This window comes from Lynx rufus, unplaced genomic scaffold (assembly GCF_022079265.1).
Source record: "Lynx rufus isolate CCGP_SWC_20201006 ecotype Redwood Valley unplaced genomic scaffold, mLynRuf1.p SCAF_39, whole genome shotgun sequence".
NCBI classification, from domain to species: Eukaryota; Metazoa; Chordata; class Mammalia; order Carnivora; family Felidae; genus Lynx; species Lynx rufus.
Window position 1 is genome coordinate 3,018,391 of NW_025814855.1, and position 19,738 is coordinate 3,038,128.

The window sequence follows — 19,738 nt, forward strand, 5'->3', positions numbered from 1 at the left end:
AGGGCCCCTCCGGACAACGGGATGTTATCCGGTGCTAAAAACAAATGAGCGATCAAATCACAAAAAGGAGGAACCTTAAATGCACAGTTCCGAGGGGGAGAAGCCAAGCTGAAAAGGCTTCCTACATACAGGACGGGTCCAACTGGAGGTCGTTCTGGAAAAGGCAAAACTGGAGACAGTGAAAAGATCAGGGGAGGCCGGGGGGGGGGGGGCGGGGGAGCACAGAGGGCTTTTAGGGCAGTGAAATTACTCCGTGTTGTACTGTAATGTACGTATCAGGACGTGTGTCCAAACCCTACAACGTCCAACCCTAAGAACAAACCCTGAACTGTAGACTTCCCATGATTATGACCAGTCAACGAAGGCCATCAACTGTGACAAATGTACCCCCTGGTGGGGGATTTGCTAATGGAGGGCGGGGTGCATGAGTGGAGGCAGGAGGGCGACGGGAAGTCTCTGTATCTTCCTCTCATTTTGCTGTGAACCTAAAACGGCTCTAAAAACTAAAGTCGATTAATTAAAAAAAAAAAGGAATTAAAAAACCCCACAAATCAAGAAAACGAAGCTGATGGTTATTCTGTGATTATTGCTGAAAATAGGTGTGCTGTGTACAGGAGGAGGGGAAGCTCAACTGAGCTGGGTGTCCACTCTGCCCAGTTCACTGGGGCCTCGCTGGGACACGTGCTCCGCCAGAGCACGGGCTTTGTTCGATTCCCTTATCGAGATATTATTCTCATACCACACATTTCATCTACTGAGAGAGAGAGCAGGAGAGGGGCAGAGAGAGAGGGAGACACAGAATCAGAAGCAGGCTCCGGGCTCTGAGCTGTCAGCACAGAGCCCGACGCGGGGCTCGAACTCACAGACCGTGAGACCATGACCTGAGCCGGTCAGATTCTCAACCGACTGAGCCACCCAGGCACCCCACTATGATCAATTTTAGAACACTCCTGTCCCCCCACCCCCCACCCCCACCAAAAGACCCCCTCGAAGCGTTGCCTCACCCCGTCCCCTCCAAGCCTTGGGCAACCACTCATCCGATTCCAGTCTCTGGATTTGCCTTTGAGGACAAGGATTGTTGCTCCTATCGCTCTCGGCTGTACCCCCAGAACCTGCAATTCTGCCTGATACATCATACCGGGTAGACACTCCCCAGTCATCCAACTCATCTGTTTGTCTTAATTTGTTTTGTTTTATTTTTTTTATTTAAAAAAATTTTTTTAATGTTTATTTATTTTTGAAACAGAGAGAGACAGAGCATGAACGGGGGAGGGGCAGAGAGAGAGGGAGACAGAATCGGAAGCAGGCTCCAGGCTCCGAGCCATCAGCCCAGAGCCCGACGCGGGGCTCGAACTCACAGACCGCAAGATCGTGACCTGAGCTGAAGTCGGACGCTTAACCGACTGAGCCACCCAGGCGCCCCTGTTTTGTTTTCTTTTAAAGTAGGCTCCACGCCCGACGTGAGGCTTGAACTCTCCACCCTGAGATCAAGAGTCGCACGCTCTACACGGACTGAGCCAGCCAGGCACTGCTGTCTTTTAAAAAAAATTTTTTAAACGTTTATTTATTATTGAGAGAGCGTGAACAGGGGAGGGTCAGAGAGAGGGAGACACAGAATCCGAAGCAGCTCCAGGCTCTGAGCTGTCAGCACAGAGCCCGACGCGGGGCTCGAACTCACTGATGGCGAGATCATGACCTGAGCCGAAGGCAGACGCCCAACCGACTGAGCCACCCAGGCGCCCCTGTCTTAATTGGAATCCCAGATAGGACGGGCCTCTGCTCAGAGGCCTCCTTCTCCCCAACCCGTTGTCCCATCAGGACTTTTCAGAATCACCTCTGGGCCCCCCTCTGTCACCTCCATGAGAACAGATAACACCTTGTTTCATGATTGCTTACATCCGTGTCCAGGCCACTTTCCAGACTCCTCCCCCGCACCCCCCCCCCCCCCGCCGGGACAGAAACCCATGTGCTGGGTTTTGCTCCAGCTCAGTCCCCGGGAAACGCGTGTTGAATTTGAGTGGAAATGAGAACTCAGCAACCTTGACGTGCATCGGTCCCTAGCTCCTGGCCTGCAAACATCTGTACACCCCAGAGCAGCCGGGGGAGGGGGTGGGGGTGACAGGTGGAGTCCAACTGTGCCGTTGACCCCGAGCGAGCGGGACACAGAGCAAGAGATTTAATCTCTGTGAGAGTCTCCCTTCCCTCAACTATAAAACGGAGCTAATAATAGGGCCTACCTTTCCCGACTGCTGTGAGGATTAGCACAGGGGCTGGTAATACACAGAGTTCAGTAAATGCTGCTATAATTATCGTTAATCACGCGGGATTTACGAAGCCATTACAAGTGCACCCCGGCCATCCGTCAGTCTCATTCCACGCACATTTCCTGAGGACAGGGCGAGAGAATCCAGCGGGCTCCAGGGGACCGTAAGTGCAACTCTGGTGTGATAGGGCGGGGCAGCAGATAAGATGCAAATTCCAACTCCAGAAGGGCTCAGAGGCCAGGCTGGGGAGCTTGGACTTGATCCCAAGGGTAATAGGGAGCCATGGGAGGCTAACGAGAAGGAGAGGGACAGTCTCTGGGTATCAGATGTGTTTGGGGTGGTGGGTGAGACCTCCAGGGGGGAGAGACAGGAGGCCAGGAGGAAGGTGGTCCATATATGGTCCACCTAAGTGAGGGACCTTGGCCTGAAGCCCCGTAGACATGGAGAAAGCAATGATTTTTATAACCCACGGTCTCTAGACTTCTAGAGACATCCAGCAGGGTCAGTAATCCTGGATGCTGTCTGCCAAACTGTGCCTCCTTTCTTCCAATAGTAAAAGAAGAAACAAGGCAAAAATAATTTTGATGTTTTATTTCATTTAATTTAGTGTCTCTTCGTTACTGGAATTACTTGATACAGTTGATTCTCCGTATTCGTGCCGGTTATGGTCTATAAAGTGAATGCTGAATTAGTGAATATGGAACCATTGCCCCCCGGGGTGGGGATACGGGATTAGGTTCCTGGGAGCCCAAGTCATAGTATTTTCGTTAACGGATCAACACGCAAGCTTGTTTTACATGTGTTCTGTGTAAAGACGCCTCACTTCCGATATATTGTTGATTCGCTAACATTTAAATCCCAGCCACCAGCCCAGGGAACTCGTGCCCCCGAACGAAGCTTGCCTAACACGGATATTTCTCTGAAAGGCACATCACAGCCTCCTCGAGCTCAGGAGCACCAGACAGCACTACAGCGTTGTGTTTGGGGGCCAGTTTAAACCGCAAAATCAGCCACGAAAGGCACCAGACTGCGGACAATGTGGCACTAACCAGGCTGCAGAAAGGACACTTGTTAACAGGGCGAGAGGTGAGGCAAGAAGGCAGAGGGTCTCCGTGCACCGCCACAGCTGGAAACGTGGGTGTCGGTGGCTCAGATCTTTCGCGGCCCCGCACACGCCCATCAGGGTGCCGGGACTTGATATGAGGGCTACAGAAAATTTTTAGGGAGTAGGCGAGTTTGCAAGCACGAAATCCACGATTGGCGCAATCGACCGTACATCCCAAACATTATCAGGTCATCATGCAATTAATATGAAAACCATCAGGGAGATCGTTTACATTCTCTTTTTGGTGCTAAGTCTTTGAAATCCAAGGTGAATTTGACACTCACAGGAGTTGTCAATTTGGACCAGCCACGTTTCAAGTGCTTAAGAGCCACACGTGGCTGGTGGCTTCTGTGTTGGGCAGTGCAAGTCTCTATGTCTTTCTTCAGATTCTCAAAGGGGCCTGTGAACTCAAAAAAATAACAAAAGGCCAATGCCAGATACAACCGCCTTGGAGAGCATGTGGCAGGACCAGAGAAAGTGGGCCCTTGAGCACAAGGCAACGTGTCTGCAAATATTTTTTGCAACCCTGCTTGAAAGAGCACAATACTGGAGGAAAGGTAAAGTGTCCCTCATCGGAAGAATGGGTCCATCAACGAGAGCGTGTTCATACACTAGAATATGCAACATCTTTGCAAGGGAAAGAGCTTGAGCTCCAAGTACCCGTGCAGATGAAACTCACAAACAAAAGCAAGCTGCAGAAGGTCACAGACGTGATACTATTTATGCAACATTTAACAACGTGCAAGGAGACCGGCTACAGCAGTTATTCCTGTGTGTATATATATATATGTAGCAAATGCATTTTTAAGTTTTATTTATTTATTTACTGTGAGAGCAAGGGAGCGAGAGGGAGGAGCGAGGGAGGAGCAGAGAGAGGGAGAGAGGGAATCCCAAGCAGGCTCGGCATTGTTAGCAAGGAGCCTGACCTCATGAACTGCGAGACCATGACCTGAGCAGAAACCAAGAGTCAGTCGCTTAACCAACTGAGCCACCCAGGCGCCCACAAATGCATTTTGAAATGAATAACAGGGCACCTAGGACGACTGGGTGGCTCACTCAGTTACAGTGTCCGACTTTGGCTCCGGGCACGATCTTGCGGTCCATGAGTTCGAGCCCTGAGTCAGGCTCTGTGCTGACAGCTCGGAGCCTGGAGCCTGCTTCGGATTCTGTGTCTCCTTCTCTCTCTGCCCCTCCCCTGCTCGTGCTCTGTCAAAAATAAATAAACGTAAAAAAAAAATAATAACAGGGCACCCGAATGACTCAATCTGTTGAGCATCCGACTCTTGATTTTGGCTTAGGCCATGGTCTCACGGTTAATGGGTTCAAGCCCGATATCGGGCTCTGTACTGACAGCAGGGAGCCTGCTTGGGATTCTCTCTCTCTCTCTCTCTCTCTCTGCCTCTCTCTCTCTCTCAAAATAAATAAATAAAAACTTAATATGTATATAATATATATATGATATATACTCTATATAATAGATAATGATATATATAATACATAATATAATTATACACATGGTCATGTATATTACATAGATTATTATATACGATATATGACATATTTAAAATATAGCATGTCAAGTGTTTCTTTAACAATAATGCTCTGGGTAGAATGTGCAATTACTCCCATTTCATTAGGAGGACGCTGAGGTAGGGGGCATTTGGACGTTTGTCGAGGAGTACTCACTCAGTCAGGAGGGACTGAGCCAGGAGGACAGTCATTGGAGGAGCCCTTGGGGACTGGCAGACAGGAGACACAGGAGAGGGCAGGCGGGAGGCCTAGAGGCCAGCTTTGATGAGGGGCGTGTGCCCCGCGGGGCCAGGACTGGAGCCTCCCCCACCCACACCTGCCTCCTCCGGGTCACTCCGGGTGACCCTGTGGGGTGGCGTTGCTAAATGGGGAAGTGCAAAGCTCCCCGGATCATCGGTGAGCCTGTCAGGGGGCTGGGGAGAGCCAGAGTCCAGCACCAGCGTCCCCTCTCACCCCCCTCCCAGGAGACCCAGGAGGAACAGCTGCAGAGTCCCCTCGGCCCCCTGCGTGCACACATCCGGCCCCGAGTCCGGTCCTAGTGGGCAGTGGAGAAGCTCAGCTCTGATGGGACACCAGGGCTCTGGCTCACTCAAGCTACCTGGGCAGGGAGCAGAGAGCGGCCTGGAGTCCTCAGAGCCGCACGGAGTCCTGGCCCAGGCTCTGTCTGCTGGCCAATGGCTCCGCTGCTCCTGGCCTCAGTTCCCCCACCAGTACATTGGAAAGCATCACTGTACCCGTCCAGAGCTTGTCGGGAGGACTCCACAATCTTGAATTTAAAAAAAAAAAAAAAAAGGCCAGAGCCTGGCATTTGGCATCTGATAAGCATTGAATAGTCACCACTGTATTTATTCATTTCAGCTTTGGTTTTTGAATAGGTAACATACGCTGTGGGGGAAAAAAAATCCACAGGATGAAAGGCACGGCAATGACAAGTTCCCCCAAAGCTGTGTGTTGACACTGATTACGGACCCAACGGCAGCAGGAATAGGGGACTTGTTTGGACAAACAGGGGGAAAGGGAATAAGACTGCCTCTGAGCTGGTTTTAAGGAATTATTGCTAATGCTATTAGAGGCAATGATAATAGCATCGCGCTTGACCTGGAAATGATCCTTGCTTTCATAGAGATGTCAACCCCAGTGTTGCAAGAATTTCTTATGACACTTGCGGTGTATTTGGCGACTTTTAGCTCTTTAGGAGGAAAAACGTCCAGCATAACCAGAACTAAAGAGTGAAAGAAATCCCTTTTTTCTCGCTGAGCCACGCGCCCAAGTCCCCTTCCTGTCTCGGCATTCCCCCCACCCCCCAACTCCAACCCTCCATGCATTCTTGGATTTTCTCTCGCTGGAATATTTGAAAGCAAACACCAGCAGCATACCCCTGAACCCAGAAAGATATCCCTAGGCTGTAATTGACTTTAAAACACTTCATTCCCCCCAAAAGAAAAGAGAGTGCTGAAGAAAGTGAACATGTAAAGTGGTCAGGTGGCATTCTTCCGACCTTTCTGCATGTTTGCAACTTTTCACAACCAACACCCCCCCCCCAAAAAAAAATCAAAGAGGGAAGAGTTCTCTCTCTGCCTCTCTCTCTGCCCGCACCGCCCCCCTCCCCCTCCCGGGTTCCCAGGGGCAACGTCGTAGCCAGTTTCTCAGGATCCTTCCAGAGTCTGGGTAACGTTGTTGCTGGGTCTTTATTAATAGCAGGGCTGTAGTAGTAGTGAAACCGAGTTGGGCACACAACAGGGCTGTGAGTCACTCGGACCTGGCTCGGGTCCCACGATCTCCTCCTCCCCCTGTGACCTTGTGTAAGGTGATCCCAGCTCAGAACCTCAGTTTCCTGCTCTGAAAACTGGGGCTAAATGTCCATCCTTTTTTGGATGGCTGGGAGGATCCAGGGTAAAGCCCCACCCCACGCCCTGCACGGAGCCAGGCTCAGAGCAGATGCTGAGGCCAGCAAAGAAGTCCTTTTGCCCGGTGCATCTCTTGGCTATTAGAGCCCCTGGGTCTGAGGGAGGAGGGGCTGGGGGTCTGGACTCCTGGGTCCGAGGGAGGAGGGGCTGGGGGCAGGACTCCTGGGTCTGAGGGAGGAGGGGCTGGGGGTCTGGATTCCTGGGTCTGAGGGAGGAGGGGCTGGGTTCTGGACAACCTGGTCTGAAGGAGGAGGGGCTGGGGGCAGGACTCCTGGGTCTGAGGGAAGAGAAGCCAGGACTCCTAGGTCTGAGGGAGGAGGAGACTGGGGGCCTGGAGTCCTGGGTCTGAGGGAGGAGGGGGCTGGGGGCAGGACTCCAGGGTCTGAGGGAGGAGGGGGCTGGGGCCTGGACTCCAGGGTCTGAGGGAGGAGGGGCTGGGGGGCAGGACTCCTGGGTCTGAGGGAGGAGGGGCTGGGTTCTGGACAACCTGGTCTGAGGGAGGAGGGTCTGGGGTCTGGACTCCTGGGTCTGAGGGAGGAGGGGCTGGGGGCCTGGACTCCTGGGTTTGAGGAAGGAGGGTCTGGGTGCCTGGACTTCTGGGTCTGAGGGAGGAGGGGGTTGCGGGGTCTGGACTCCTGGGTCTGAGGGAGGAGGGGCTGGGTTCTGGACAACCTGGTCTGAGGGAGGAGGGTCTGGGGTCTGGACTCCTGGGTCTGAGGGAGGAGGGGCTGGGGGCCTGGACTCCTGGGTTTGAGGAAGGAGGGTCTGGGTGCCTGGACTTCTGGGTCTGAGGGAGGAGGGGGTTGCGGGGTCTGGACTCCTGGGTCTGAGGGAGGAGGGGCTGGGGGCCTGGACTCCTGGTCTGAGGGAGGAGGGACTGGGGGCCTGGACTCCTGGTCTGAGGGAGGAGGGACTGGGGGCCTGGACTCCTGGTCTGAGGGAGGAGGGACTGGGGGCCTGGACTCCTGGTCTGAGGGAGGAGGAGGCTGAGGGTCTGAACTCCTCCTGGTCTGAGGGAGGAGGGGGCTGGGGACTCAATATTAAAGAACGGGACTTTGGGAATGGTCTCCCTGGTTCCTGGAGGCCAGACCCCCATCCCATGGAGGAAGACAGAATGCACGGAGCTCTGGATATCCCATCCCAAGTAAGGTATGTCAAGGGGCCTGTCTCCCCTTTTCCCACTGCCCTCAGGCCTGGCCCTTGGGGGTTCACAATACGTTTTGTCCCCTCTGTCCTGGGACCAGAGCCCAGAGTCCAAGCTGGTCTAAGTTTGGAAGGGGGAGGGAGGGGGGCAGCGGGTCAGAGGGGGTGAGGGAGGGGTGTGGGGGGGACAGGATGTCTCTGAGCTGTCACACACACCCCTGTCCCGGGCTCAGAGAAAGGGAGGGACAAAGGCTCTGAGAGAGAGAGTTAGGAACAAAGGCAGGAGGAGTGAGACAGAGAGACACTCGGGAGAGCAGGCCAGAGTGAGGCCGAGCGGGAGAACAGAAAAGCAGAGACAGGGGAGAACGGGGGGCCACGGAGTGTGGACTGTCCTGAATGACAGACAGTGGGGACAACAGTGGGGACAACAGTGGGGACGAGCGCAGGGGCAGGGAGACCCACCCTGAGGCCTGAGAGCCGGGACAGGGAGGGAGGAGAGAGAGACCGAGAAAGAGAATCACACAGAAGCAACGATACCGCGAGGTCAGAGAGGGCAAGGAGGTTTGGGAGGGAGAGAGAGGCCGACAGGATAATACAGACGGACACACAGAGACCAGGGCCGACGAGGAGGTAAAAGTCGGGCGGAGGATGTCACAGAAATCCTGACCAGGCAGGGGGAGACCGACACAGGCCCTTTGACACGGGCTCTAGATCTCAGCTCTGCTGGGCCTGTGGGGCCGGTGGGGCTCGGTGGACCCAGACAGGAGGTGCTTGCTCAAAGGCCGGCTGACACCAGGGGACCCTGACATGGAGCTAAGGGACCCCGAGAACCATGAGGATGGGGACCCAGAGGTGAGAGCCGGGAGACGAGGGAAAGGCAGCAGAGATGCAGAAAAACAGAGTCGGAGATAGACACACGGAGGGACAGTGAGCAGACACACAGAGAGTAATGGAAGAGACCGGGAAACAGAAACATCAGAGACCCAGAATGACGCAAACCCAAGGATACACAGCAAGACCGAGGCTGTCAGGGAAACAGGCTCAGAAAGAAAGAGCAAAGCACTGGATGAGGAGGATGGAGAGAGAATCGGGTGGGGTGGGGGTTGTGTCGGCTGAGGGCACAGTCCCAACCTGGGCGGGGGGCTCCTGGTGGTTCCCACTGACGGAGGTGGGCAGGGTCTCCGAGACAATCACCCTTAACCCCGCTAGGACACAAAAACAGGTGGCCCTAAGGCCAGTGAGTCATTATGACTCATCCTCCTCCCCGGGGACAATGACCCTATAACCCTGGCACCCCACATCAGCCCTGGGCTGGGCCTCCAATTTCCCCCACTGCTCTCAGTGGGCCCCAGACTCACCCCCTCCCCACTTCTACTCCTCTCCTACAGGAGGACACAGCTACGGCCCTCCAACGGCTCGTGGAGCTGACAGCCACCAGGGTGACCCCACTGAGAAATCTGCGTGTTCAGTACCGCCTCATCCGAGAGCTTGGCTCTGGCTCCTATGGCCGCGTACTCCTTGCCCGGCCTCGCCAAGGAGGTGAGTTGGACCACCAGAGGGCAGGCCCTAGAACTTCCCCATAATAGGGTCCTCAGAAGCCACTGAGACAAGGAGCACCCTCAGGAGATGATGGGGGCCCTTCATCTGGATGGGGGTTCTCAGAAAGTTAAGAGCTCTTTGGTCCTCCAATAAACAGAGCCCATCCAAAGAAGGTAAGAGACTTTCCTGAGGCCACGCAGCAAGGCAGGAAGGCAGCTTGGACTGGAACTCAAGTCACCACGTCCCCTACTTTATTCGAGACAAAACTGAGGCTCAGAGAGGGTAAGACCGTTGTGCAAGGCCACACAGAGCAGGAAGAGTCCTCAGGGAAGGTCACCTTCAACCCCTACTTCATACAAGGACAAACTGGAAGCACAGAGAGGTCAGACACTGCCACTCTTGTTTTTGCACATGAAACATCTGAGGCTCAGAGAGGTTAGGCAGTTTGCCTAAGGCCCCACAGCAAAGATCAGGGCTCCCTGAGTTCCCTTCTGCACCCATTTTCCCGGCAGGTCCTGCTGTGGCCCTGAAGCTCCTGCGTCGAGACATGGTCCTGAGAACCACCTTTCTGAGAGAGTTCTGTGTGGGCCGCTGTGTCTCATCACACCCAGGCTTACTCCAGACCCTAGCAGGACCCCTGCAGACCCCCCGACACTTTGCCTTTGCCCAGGAGTATGCACCATATGGAGACCTCAGCGGGATGCTGCAGGAACGGGTGAGGCAGGTTGGGGACAAAGGTCGGGACTGCTTATCCCATGTACAGCTCTGTCCCTAACCCACTCCTATCACCAATCCTGACACCCAAACCCGTCTTCAAGCTCGCTCTGTCCTAAGCCCCCAGACAACCTCCTTATTTCTAATTGTCAGTGCAATCCCATGCCTAACTCTAACCTTAAGCCACCCGACCACTCAACACAGGTTTGCACGGGCAGGGGGTTGGATTTGGGGTTGGGGATGAAGTTAGGGGTGGCATTTTAATTGGCACTGGGGTTGGGAGTGTGGGAGTGGGTGAAGTTGGGTGGGTTGAGTTTATGTTTGATTATGGAATGGTAATGGGTGTGAAAAGTATTGATGGGGTTGCAGAGTGAGACAGGGATGGGTAAGGATATGTATACAGACTGAGTTGGAGATGGGCTGTACTGAGGTTTCCTCTGGTGAGGAGACCAGGTCAGGACTGAATCCATGAGATTCTGGGGGCACATGAGTTTGAAGATTAGAGTGAGACCATCTTTAAGAATAGATTTTGGATTTGAGATAAGGCTGGAGATAAACAGATGGAAAAAGAGAAGGGAGGGAGACAGATGAATGGATGGATGGATGGATGGGTGGATGGGTGGATGGATGGATGATTGGAAAGATGCATGGATGAAAAGACAGGTGGGTGGAAAGATCCGGTGGGTGGGAGGATGGATGGATTGAAGGATGGATGGGTGGATGGATGGATGGATGGACGGATGGATGGATGGATGGACAGACGGATGGATGGATGGATGGGTGGGTGGGTGGATGGATGGATGGATGGATAGACGGACGGATGGATGGATGGGTGGGTGGGTGGGTGGATGGACTGAAGGATGGATGGGTGGATGGATGGATGGATGGACGGACGGATGGATGGATGGATGGACGGATGGATGGATGGGTGGATGCATGGATGGATGGACGGACGGATGGATGGATGGGTGGGTGGGTGGGTGGATGGATTGAAGGATGGATGGGTGGATGGATGGATGGATGGACGGATGGATGGATGGATGGACAGACGGATGGATGGATGGATGGGTGAGTGGATGGGTGGATGGATGGATTGAAGGATGGATGGGTGGATGGATGGACGGACTGACAGATGGACGGATGGATGGATGGGTGGGTGGGTGGGTGGATGGATGGATGGATGGACGGACGGATGGATGGATGGGTGGGTGGGTGGGTGGGTGGGTGGATTGAAGGATGGATGGGTGGATGGATGGATGGATGGATGGACGGACGGATGGATGGATGGATGGACAGACGGATGGATGGATGGACGGACGGATGGATGGATGGGTGGATGGTAGATACATGGAAGGAAGCAAGGAAGAATGGATGGATTTTGGTTATTAAATATTTGAATAAATCACTGGATTGCTGACTTGCTGGTGGAAAGGATGTTAAGCCGAAACCCTGCTGTGTAGAATGTTGACTGGATGAGAGGTTGGATGGATGGATTGCTGACTAGCTGCCTGGCTAGCTTGATAGATAGATTTCTCAATTGACTGATGAAATAAACTGACTTTAGATTGGGGTCTGAGTTAGATACAGGATCTAAATTAGTAGGGACTAAGATTAGGATAAAATATGAGATTTGGGTTCCCATTGGAGATCTGGGTGGTAGGGCTAGAGGAGATAAGAAATGTAAGGAGTGGGTCTGAGTATGAGGGTTAGGAGAAACCTTGGTGGAAGCTAAAAGAGCTTCTGGTTCAGTCTGGGGTTCCAGTGACGACATACATGGGGGTTAGAGTGCAGGGCGGCTGCAGATTGTGGCTGAGGATAATCTGGAGAAGGTGTTAGGGGTGCGGTGGAGACACTAGAGGTAGCCACTGGTCTGAGGTTCTGAATTCTTGAACCGCAAGAAACAAAATAAAGAAGGAGCCTGACTTTCATCTCTCCTTGACCCCAGGGCCTCCCAGAGCTGCTGGTGAAGAGGGTGGTGGCCCAGCTAGCCGGAGCCCTGGACTTCCTCCATGGCCGGGGGCTGGTCCATGCGGATGTCAAGCCAGACAATGTGCTGGTCTTTGACCCTGTCTGCAGCCGTGTGGCCCTAGGTGACCTAGGTCTGACCCGGCCCGAGGGCAGTCCAACCCCTGCCCCACCAGGGCCGCTGCCCTCCGCCCCACCCGAGCTCTGCCTCTTGCTGCCACCTGACACCCTGCCCCTGCGCCCAGCGGTGGACTCCTGGGGCCTGGGGGTGCTTCTCTTCTGCGCTGCCACTGCCTGTTTCCCCTGGGATGTGGCACTGGCCCCTGACCCCGAGTTCGAGGCCTTTGCTGGCTGGCTGACCACCAAGCCCCAGCCGCCTCAACCACCCCCCCCTTGGGACCAGTTTGCTCCCCCAGCTCTGGCATTGCTCCAGGGGCTTCTAGACCTGGATCCCGAGACTAGGAGCCCCCCGCTGGTTGTCCTGGACTTCTTGGGGGATGACTGGGGGTTAGAGAGGAACAGAGAGGGGTCTGGGGGCTTGGGGGACATGTCTGGTGAAGATGGGGAGGAGGAGGAAGAGGGGGGAGCGAGCCTGGAAGAGGGGACAGAGGAGGAAGAGGAGGAGGAGGAGGAGGAGGAGCAGGAGGGCAAAGGTGGCAGGAGGATGGGGACAGATGGGGGAGCTCCCTGACCAGGTGACTGAGACAGGTGGCCACAGCCTGGGCCAGAGGCCCCTCCCGCAGCCTCCCTCCCCCAACCCTGGCCACCTGGATGGAGACAGCTGCTCCCGGGAGGACAGGGATGGAACATACTGCATCTCACCCTGCTGAGGGCTGGACTGGGGCGCACAATTTCCCTCTCAGCTGAGGACCCGGGAGCCCAAGACCCAGCCCCTCCTCCCTCAGACCCGGGAGTCTAGGCCCCCAGCCCCTCTTCCTTCTGTCCTGAATGTGTCTTCTTGAAGGAAGGCACTGTTTCTGCAGACGCATTTCTGCAGTGCAGGGACATGCTGAATCCTCATCACGGACTTCTGATGGGGTCACTCATCCCCACCAAGACCCGGTTGACGCTCACCGTCCCTGTCACTAAATCTGGGCTTTCAGGATCTGACTGAAACCTGATGATGGACACCTCATCTCCTTCTCCCATTTCCCGGGGCTCTGGGTGACATATTGGGGAAGTCACTCATTCTTTCTGGACCTAAATACACACACACACACACACACACACACACACACACACTTCCGGCAGCTACTTCTTGCGTCCTCCCCAAGAATGCCGTTGTCCGCAGCTCAGTGCCTCCAAGAAGTGGACCTCTCCCCAGGCCCTCTCCAGCCTCGGGAACTTTTATCCGGGTGACCTGTGTCTCCCATCTTTTTCGGCCTCACCTCCTGTGCTGTCCAGGATGGACTTGTTTTTGTTTTTGTTTTCTGTTTCGACATCCTTTCCGCTCCCACATGGCGAGTGCCCTGCGCCGGCTCCCTACGAGCACAGAGCACCAAGGTGTGTGACTGTCCCAGGCGTGTGGACCTCAGAGCCGTCCATGTGGAGGGCCACAGCTGCTTTGGAAGACCGTGCATTCACCTGGGCCAGGCTGGGAGCCGTGTGCCCCACGACACACATGCAGGCACACATACCCCTTGCTTATGACGCTTCACACCTGCAGGGCAGGGGCTGCGTGCATCTGGCCCCGGCACCCGGCAGAGTCAGGAATGGGAACTGCTCCCTCCACGGGAATCCGTCCCTCGTGCCTTCTAGACTTAAACACGTGGGTCCACCAAGCACAGTGTGGTGTCCCGGATTGGACCCGGGGACAGCGTAAGGTTGTTGGCGGAGGCGTCTGAGTGATGATTTCTTTGTTTGGACAAATGTGGGGTCATTGGTTGTGTCAGATATCAACCTGGTGGGGAACGGGGGACGGCCCGGCAGTTCTCAGCACCATCTTTCAGGCTGTTCTGGAAATCTAACGTTATTCTGAAATAAAGGTTTATTAAAAAAAAAAAAAAATGAAGTGAGTCCACAGTGGTCCTCTTGCTGTAAACCTGGCGAGGAGATGTGACATCCCAGGCCCCCGGCCCCTCCTCCCTCAGACCCTGGAGATTCTGCCTACCCCCTCCCTCCAACTTTAAAGTCTTCGGATTCAGAACGCAGACCTCCCCTCCCCTCCCCTCCCCTCCCTTCCCAGTTGCTCCACCACCTGCTTCCCCTCTGCCCCAAGTCTGAGATCATCTCTCACTGCATCGTTCTGGAATCTCGTTGTCTCATCCTTTCCCCAAACAGGACCCCAGTGTCTCATCCCCTGGACACCCCTCACCAAACACTTGTGTCTGACCTGTCAATGGGGCATTGATGGGGCAGCTGGGTGGGGTCAAGGCAGGGGCAAGCAAGAGAAATGATGTCATCCTCTACGGTGGCCTGGACTCCTGGGTCTGAGGGAGGGGGCACTGGGGTCCTAGAGTCCTGGGTCTGAGGGAGGAGGATCTGAGGGAGGAGGGGCTGGTGGCCTGGACTCCTGGATCTGAGGGAGGAGGCGAATGGGAGCCCGGACTCCTGGGTCTGAGGGAGGAGGCGCTGGGGGCCTGGGCTCCCAGGTCTGAGGGAGGAGGGGCTGGAGCCTGGACTCCCAGGTCTGAGGGAGGAGGGGGCTGGGGGCCTGGGTCTGGGACACATTTCTGACAGCAGCCAGTTCTAGGAGTCAACACACGATGTCGCTCTGGCCCCAGTGGGGTAGAAGGGGCGGGGCCAGGGGCGGGGCCTACGACCCCCTAGGTGGGGGCGGGGTCTGCTCCCGGGCAGGCCTCTGCTGGCATGGGATCTAGTGCTGGGCACTGACCACAGCAGGCAGCGAAGGGTCGGGCAAGCTTTGGAGAAGGTGAGGCTTGGAGGCCGGAGCCCAGGTCAGGAGGAGGCAAGGGTTAAGCCGCGTGAGGTGGGCAGCACCTGATAGTGAAGCCGGGCAGTTGGCCACAGTCCTAGGTCCCTCAGAGGGCCGGGGCTGAACTTTGAGGCCGTAGGGTGGTTGAGGGTTAGGGAAAGAGAGTCTGGGAGTCAAAAGATGTGTGAGTCATATAAGGTTCAGGAGAGGGGTGGGCTGGTGGTCCAGACTCCCGGTCTGAGGGAGGAGGGAGCGGGGGGGGGGTGGTTGGTCTGGACTCCTGGGTCTGAGGGAGGAGGTGCTGGAGGGACTGGAGTCCTGGGTCTGAGCGGGGAGGAGAGGGAGCCTGGAGTCCTGAATCTGAGGGAGGAGGGGCTGGGGCAGGACTCCTGGGTCTGAGGGAGGAGGTCCTGGGGGCCAGGACTCCTGGTCTGAGGGAGGAGGGACTGGGGGCCAGGACTCCTGGGTCTGAGAGAGGAGGAGTAAGGTCAGAGCTGGACCCCAGGCGTCTCAAGGACTTGGGGACTTCTCCCAAGTGCTTGCTCCCATCCAGGTCCCAGCGTCCCCACGGCCCTGGCGTGCGCAGCCGCCCTCCCCAGCCCCTGGAGGCAGAGAACACCTGTTTGCTCTTAGGCGAAAGAGGCTACTCATCCACCCCCAGGGCCCAAGTCTGTTTGCTTTGGAAACAAGGTGGGGGGTGTCTCGAGTTATCTGGTTCATCTTTCACCCTTGGGCCATTGGGTGGCGCAGGGATGTGGGGGCAGGGGCGAGAGATATCTGTGACCTAAGGCTTGACCTCACCCCAACCCGCAACTGGTCTCCCCACTCCTCAGATGCGGCTAATGAAGAGAGAGACTGAGTCACAGTGGGGAGTGCCAATGAGCCCCTAGCCCCAGGAGTCTAGACCCCCCCCCCAGCCCCCTCCTCCCTCAGGCCCAGGAGGCCAGACTCGCAGCCCCTCGTCCCTTGGGCCCCAGGTCTAGCAGGACCTCGGCCCTGGGTCACTGTCTCTACTCTGCCCTGCAGAGATGCCCGGCAAACAGTCAGATGAGGAACAGGTGGAGACGGGGGCTGCGGAGAACTTGGCCGAGGAGGACCTAGGGGGCCTCACGGCAGAGGAGCTCCGGCAGGGCCAGGAGGCAGCCCTGGAGCTAGAGGACATGATGGCGCTAAGTGCCCAGACCCTGGTCCGAGCCGAGGTGGACGAGCTTTACCAGCAAGTGCGTCCCCTGGGCCAGGGCCGCTTCGGCCGGGTCCTGCTGGTCACCCATCGCCAGAAAGGTACCAGGGCCTGGAGACAGATATTGGAGGGGCAGAGGGTGGCGGACTGGGCCCCGGCAGAAGCTAGCCGAGGCCGGGGAGTCCGTAAACGTGAACCAAGCGTTGCCTCTGCCCCTTCCGGGCTGTGTGTTCTCGGGAAGTTCCCTACCCTCTCTGAGCCTCGGCCTCCTCCTTCGGAAATGCGGGTGATGATTCCTTCTCTGGAAAGACTGTGTTTTTCTCTAAGTGTATGTCGATGGCTCGAGTTGCCGGTAAGAAAGGGGAGCAAGACAGAGTCCCTCCCTCTGGCGCTCACATGTGGCCAGCTTAGCGGTCGCCATGGGGATGATGCAGACTCATGCCGTCTGCCAGGTACTTAGCAAGGCTGGTGCACAGTGGGCCTGCAGGGCACACTGCCCCCACCCCCCCGTCTGTGAACACATCCTCTGTCCTTCCCCTGAAACAGGGACAGTATGGATGGACTCGGAGTCGGTGTCAATTCGGGCTTCCAAGGCCACCTTGGGGGCTCTGCCCTGTCCTGGGTGGTTGCTGCCTGGAAGCCAGAGATCAATCTGAGTCAGCCCTGCCTTCAAGGAGGAGCTCCAGGATGGATAGGGACAGAGACAGTACTGGCGTGCTTGGGCGGCCCAGACAAGGCCCCACGGACTAGGGCGGCTGAAAACATAGGGATTTGTTTGCTCACACCTGTGGGGGCCGGAAGTCCGAGACCCTGGTGTGGGCAGACTCAGTCTCCTCCGAGGCCTCTCTCCTTGGCTTGCACACGGCCCGTCTTCTCCCAGTGTCCTCACATGTGCGTGTCTGTGTCCAGCTTCCTCCTTTTATAGGGACGCCAGTCGCGGTGGACTGTGACCTCATTTTACCTCTTCAAGACCCTATCTCCAAATACGGTTATGTTCTGTGAAACTGGGAGTGAGGACCCTGACGTCAGGATTTGGGGAGGGGGGGTGCACGGTTCAGCCCATGACGGAGAGACAGGCAGACAGAGATGCAGACGTGAGTCGTCGCAGAACGTCGAGGCACCGGCAGTAATGGGGACACGGGGGGCGGGCACTGCTTCATTCGACCTTCTGGGTGCCCGCCCCACGCTGGGAGGCAGTGGGGGCATCGAGGTAGAGACCCAGAGCCCCTGAGGGCTCACAGCGCAGAGCGAGCGCAGAGGGACGGGTGCCATCAAAATAGAAGGTGGCATGTGCCATGATGGCGGGAATCCAGGGTACTTGCAGACGGTCAGAAAAGGCGCCGCTGCATCCGGCTGGGGGGTGGGAAGAGAATGGTCGGCGTTTTAGGTGAGGAGGTGACCTCTCTCCATCACGCACGGCCTCCTGATGCAGGAGGCTGGGCCCTCACGGCTGCTGGGGAATCAAAAAATGGAAGTCACCAGAGTTCCTGGCTTCGGGGAACTTCGTTCCAGGAAATGGCTTGCATGGGTGACAACCTCCTTAGGATTCCTCCTTGATCAGATCGATTCCCCAGTGCAGGACGTCTTTTCTCCCACTGCCTTCGACGTGGCTTTTGTGCCCGGGGTTTTGTTGGGATGAGGGGCTTTGCAAACTAGGTCATGTGAGGTTCTGAGTTCGGTCTACGGGGCTCCCCTCCGTCCGCTCTGAGACAGCGGGGCAGAAACTCACCGAATGCCTGCATTATTACGGTCATTACCGCTGGCAGTGTTTTCGTGGCCATCTGGGGTGGGCAGGGTAGGGAGGCAGGGATTGGAAGACACGGCGACGGCATGCGGGGACGAGTCTGGGCTGAGGGGCCGGCAAGGTGACCCTGGGCTCTCACACTCCTTCCACACCTGTCTCTGCTGCCCCCAGGCACTACCCTGGCCCTGAAGGAACTCCCAAAGGCCTCCACGTCTCTCCGCGGCTTCCTGTATGAGTTCTGCGTGGGCCTCTCGCTGGGCACACATTCGGCCATAGTAGCGGCCTACGGCATCGGCATCGAGTCCGCCACCTCCTACAGCTTCCTGACGGAGCCTGTCCTGTGTGGGGACCTCATCACCTTCATCCAGCCCAAGGTGGGTAGGTGGACCCCGAGCAGGCCTCCGAGGGTGTCCCTCTGGGGCTCAGGAGTGCGCTCACCGAGTTGGGCTTCACCCAGCCTCACTGTAGCCCCCGAGGCCCCTCATGGGGCCTCCCTGGAGGGGAGAGAACCGACACTATCCCCCACTGAGATTCACCGGCCCTCACGGGCTCACCCCAGGCCTCACTGGGTTTCACTGAGCCTCATGGGGGTCACAGGAGCCCTCACGGGGTCACACTAGGCCCCCCCGGGCCCATCGGGGTCACACGCTAGGCCTCACCGTGGCAGACTTATCTCAGGTCGTGCATTCTCCGGGGCGTCCCTGGGGCTGGGGAGACGCTCCCCCGGGGTTGGCCGGGGCGGGGCGGAGGGCCCTGACGCCGGTCCCCCGCAGGTGGGCCTCCCGCAGCCGGCCGTACAGCGCTGCGCGGCTCAGCTGGCCTCGGCCCTGGAGCACATCCACTCCCGCGGCCTGGTGTACCGGGACGTCAAGCCCGAGAACGTGCTGGTGTGCGACCCTGCCTGCCAGCGGGTCAAACTGACCGACTTCGGCCACACGCGGCCCCGCGGGACCCTGCTGCGCCTGACCGGGCCGCCCATCCCTTACACGGCCCCCGAGCTCTGCTGCCCCCCGCCCCTCCCCGAGGGCCTGCCCATCCAGCCTGCCCTGGACGCCTGGGCGCTGGGGGTCCTGCTCTTCTGCCTCCTCACCGGCTACTTCCCCTGGGACCAGCCCCTGGCCGAGGCCGACCCCTTCTACGACGACTTCCTCATCTGGCAGGCGTCCGGCCAGCCCCGGGACCGTCCGCAGCCCTGGTTCGGCCTGACGCCGGCGGCGGACAGTCTCCTGTGGGGGCTGCTGGATCCTCGCCCCCGCAAGAGGAGCCCCGTGGGCTCCGTCCAGGACTACCTGGGGCGTCCCTGGAGGCAGCGGGAGGGGGAGGCTGAGGCGGTGGATGAGGGGGACGGACAGGAGGACGGAGAGTGAGCGGGCACAGCCTGAGCCCGCCTTCCTGCAGAGACTCTGGAAGGGAGCCGGGTGGGCCCCACATCCTGAGGTCTCCTCCGCCTTCACGGGGTGGCTGGTGGCTTCCCTCTCACCTCTTCGCCCCTCTCGGCCTTCCTTTCCTCCCGCGTGGGCATTCCGTGTCCCTCGCGTGGCCTGGGGGGCCTCCGTTGTCACCGTCGCCATCTGCCCCGGGGCTTCGGCAAACGCCGGTGCCTTTGCCTGTGGCCTCGTGGCTCATTTCCTCACCTCCCGCTCCTCAGCGAAGCCCCCCACCCCCCACCGGGCAGCTGCATGTCTTCGCTCTCTGCCCCCCTTCCCTCTGTGACATACACGTGGGTCTGTGTCCTGCTGGGGGACAGGGGTCCAGCCTGTCCTGGGGGGTCC

General features: G+C 57.3%; 2 protein-coding genes across 2 annotated transcripts; both read left to right on the forward strand.

The window, feature by feature from the left end:
* Positions 1-8,756: 8,756 nt before the first annotated feature.
* On the forward strand, positions 8,757-12,783 carry SBK3 (SH3 domain binding kinase family member 3; the record flags this gene model as incomplete). The annotated part of the gene is made up of 4 exons (XM_047094288.1): positions 8,757-8,801; positions 9,338-9,488; positions 10,001-10,203; positions 12,148-12,783. Coding segments are annotated over exons 1-4 (1,035 nt in total), but the record flags the coding sequence as incomplete, so codon positions are not given.
* Positions 12,784-16,070: 3,287 nt separating this feature from the next.
* SBK2 (SH3 domain binding kinase family member 2) lies at positions 16,071-19,333 on the forward strand. The gene is made up of 3 exons (XM_047094290.1): positions 16,071-16,323; positions 18,138-18,340; positions 18,740-19,333. Exons 1-3 carry the CDS (start codon positions 16,071-16,073, stop codon positions 19,331-19,333), a joined length of 1,050 nt encoding a protein of 349 aa, XP_046950246.1.
* The last annotated feature ends 405 nt before the right edge of the window (positions 19,334-19,738 follow it).

Coding starts and splice junctions, on each gene's coding strand:
- SBK2 (XM_047094290.1), top strand. CDS start 16,071: ATGCCCGGCAAACAGTCAGATGAGGAACAGGTGGAGACGGGGGCTGCG. Junction 16,324..18,137: donor GGTCACCCATCGCCAGAAAG/GTACCAGGGCCT, acceptor TGCTGCCCCCAG/GCACTACCCTGGCCCTGAAG. Junction 18,341..18,739: donor TCACCTTCATCCAGCCCAAG/GTGGGTAGGTGG, acceptor GGTCCCCCGCAG/GTGGGCCTCCCGCAGCCGGC.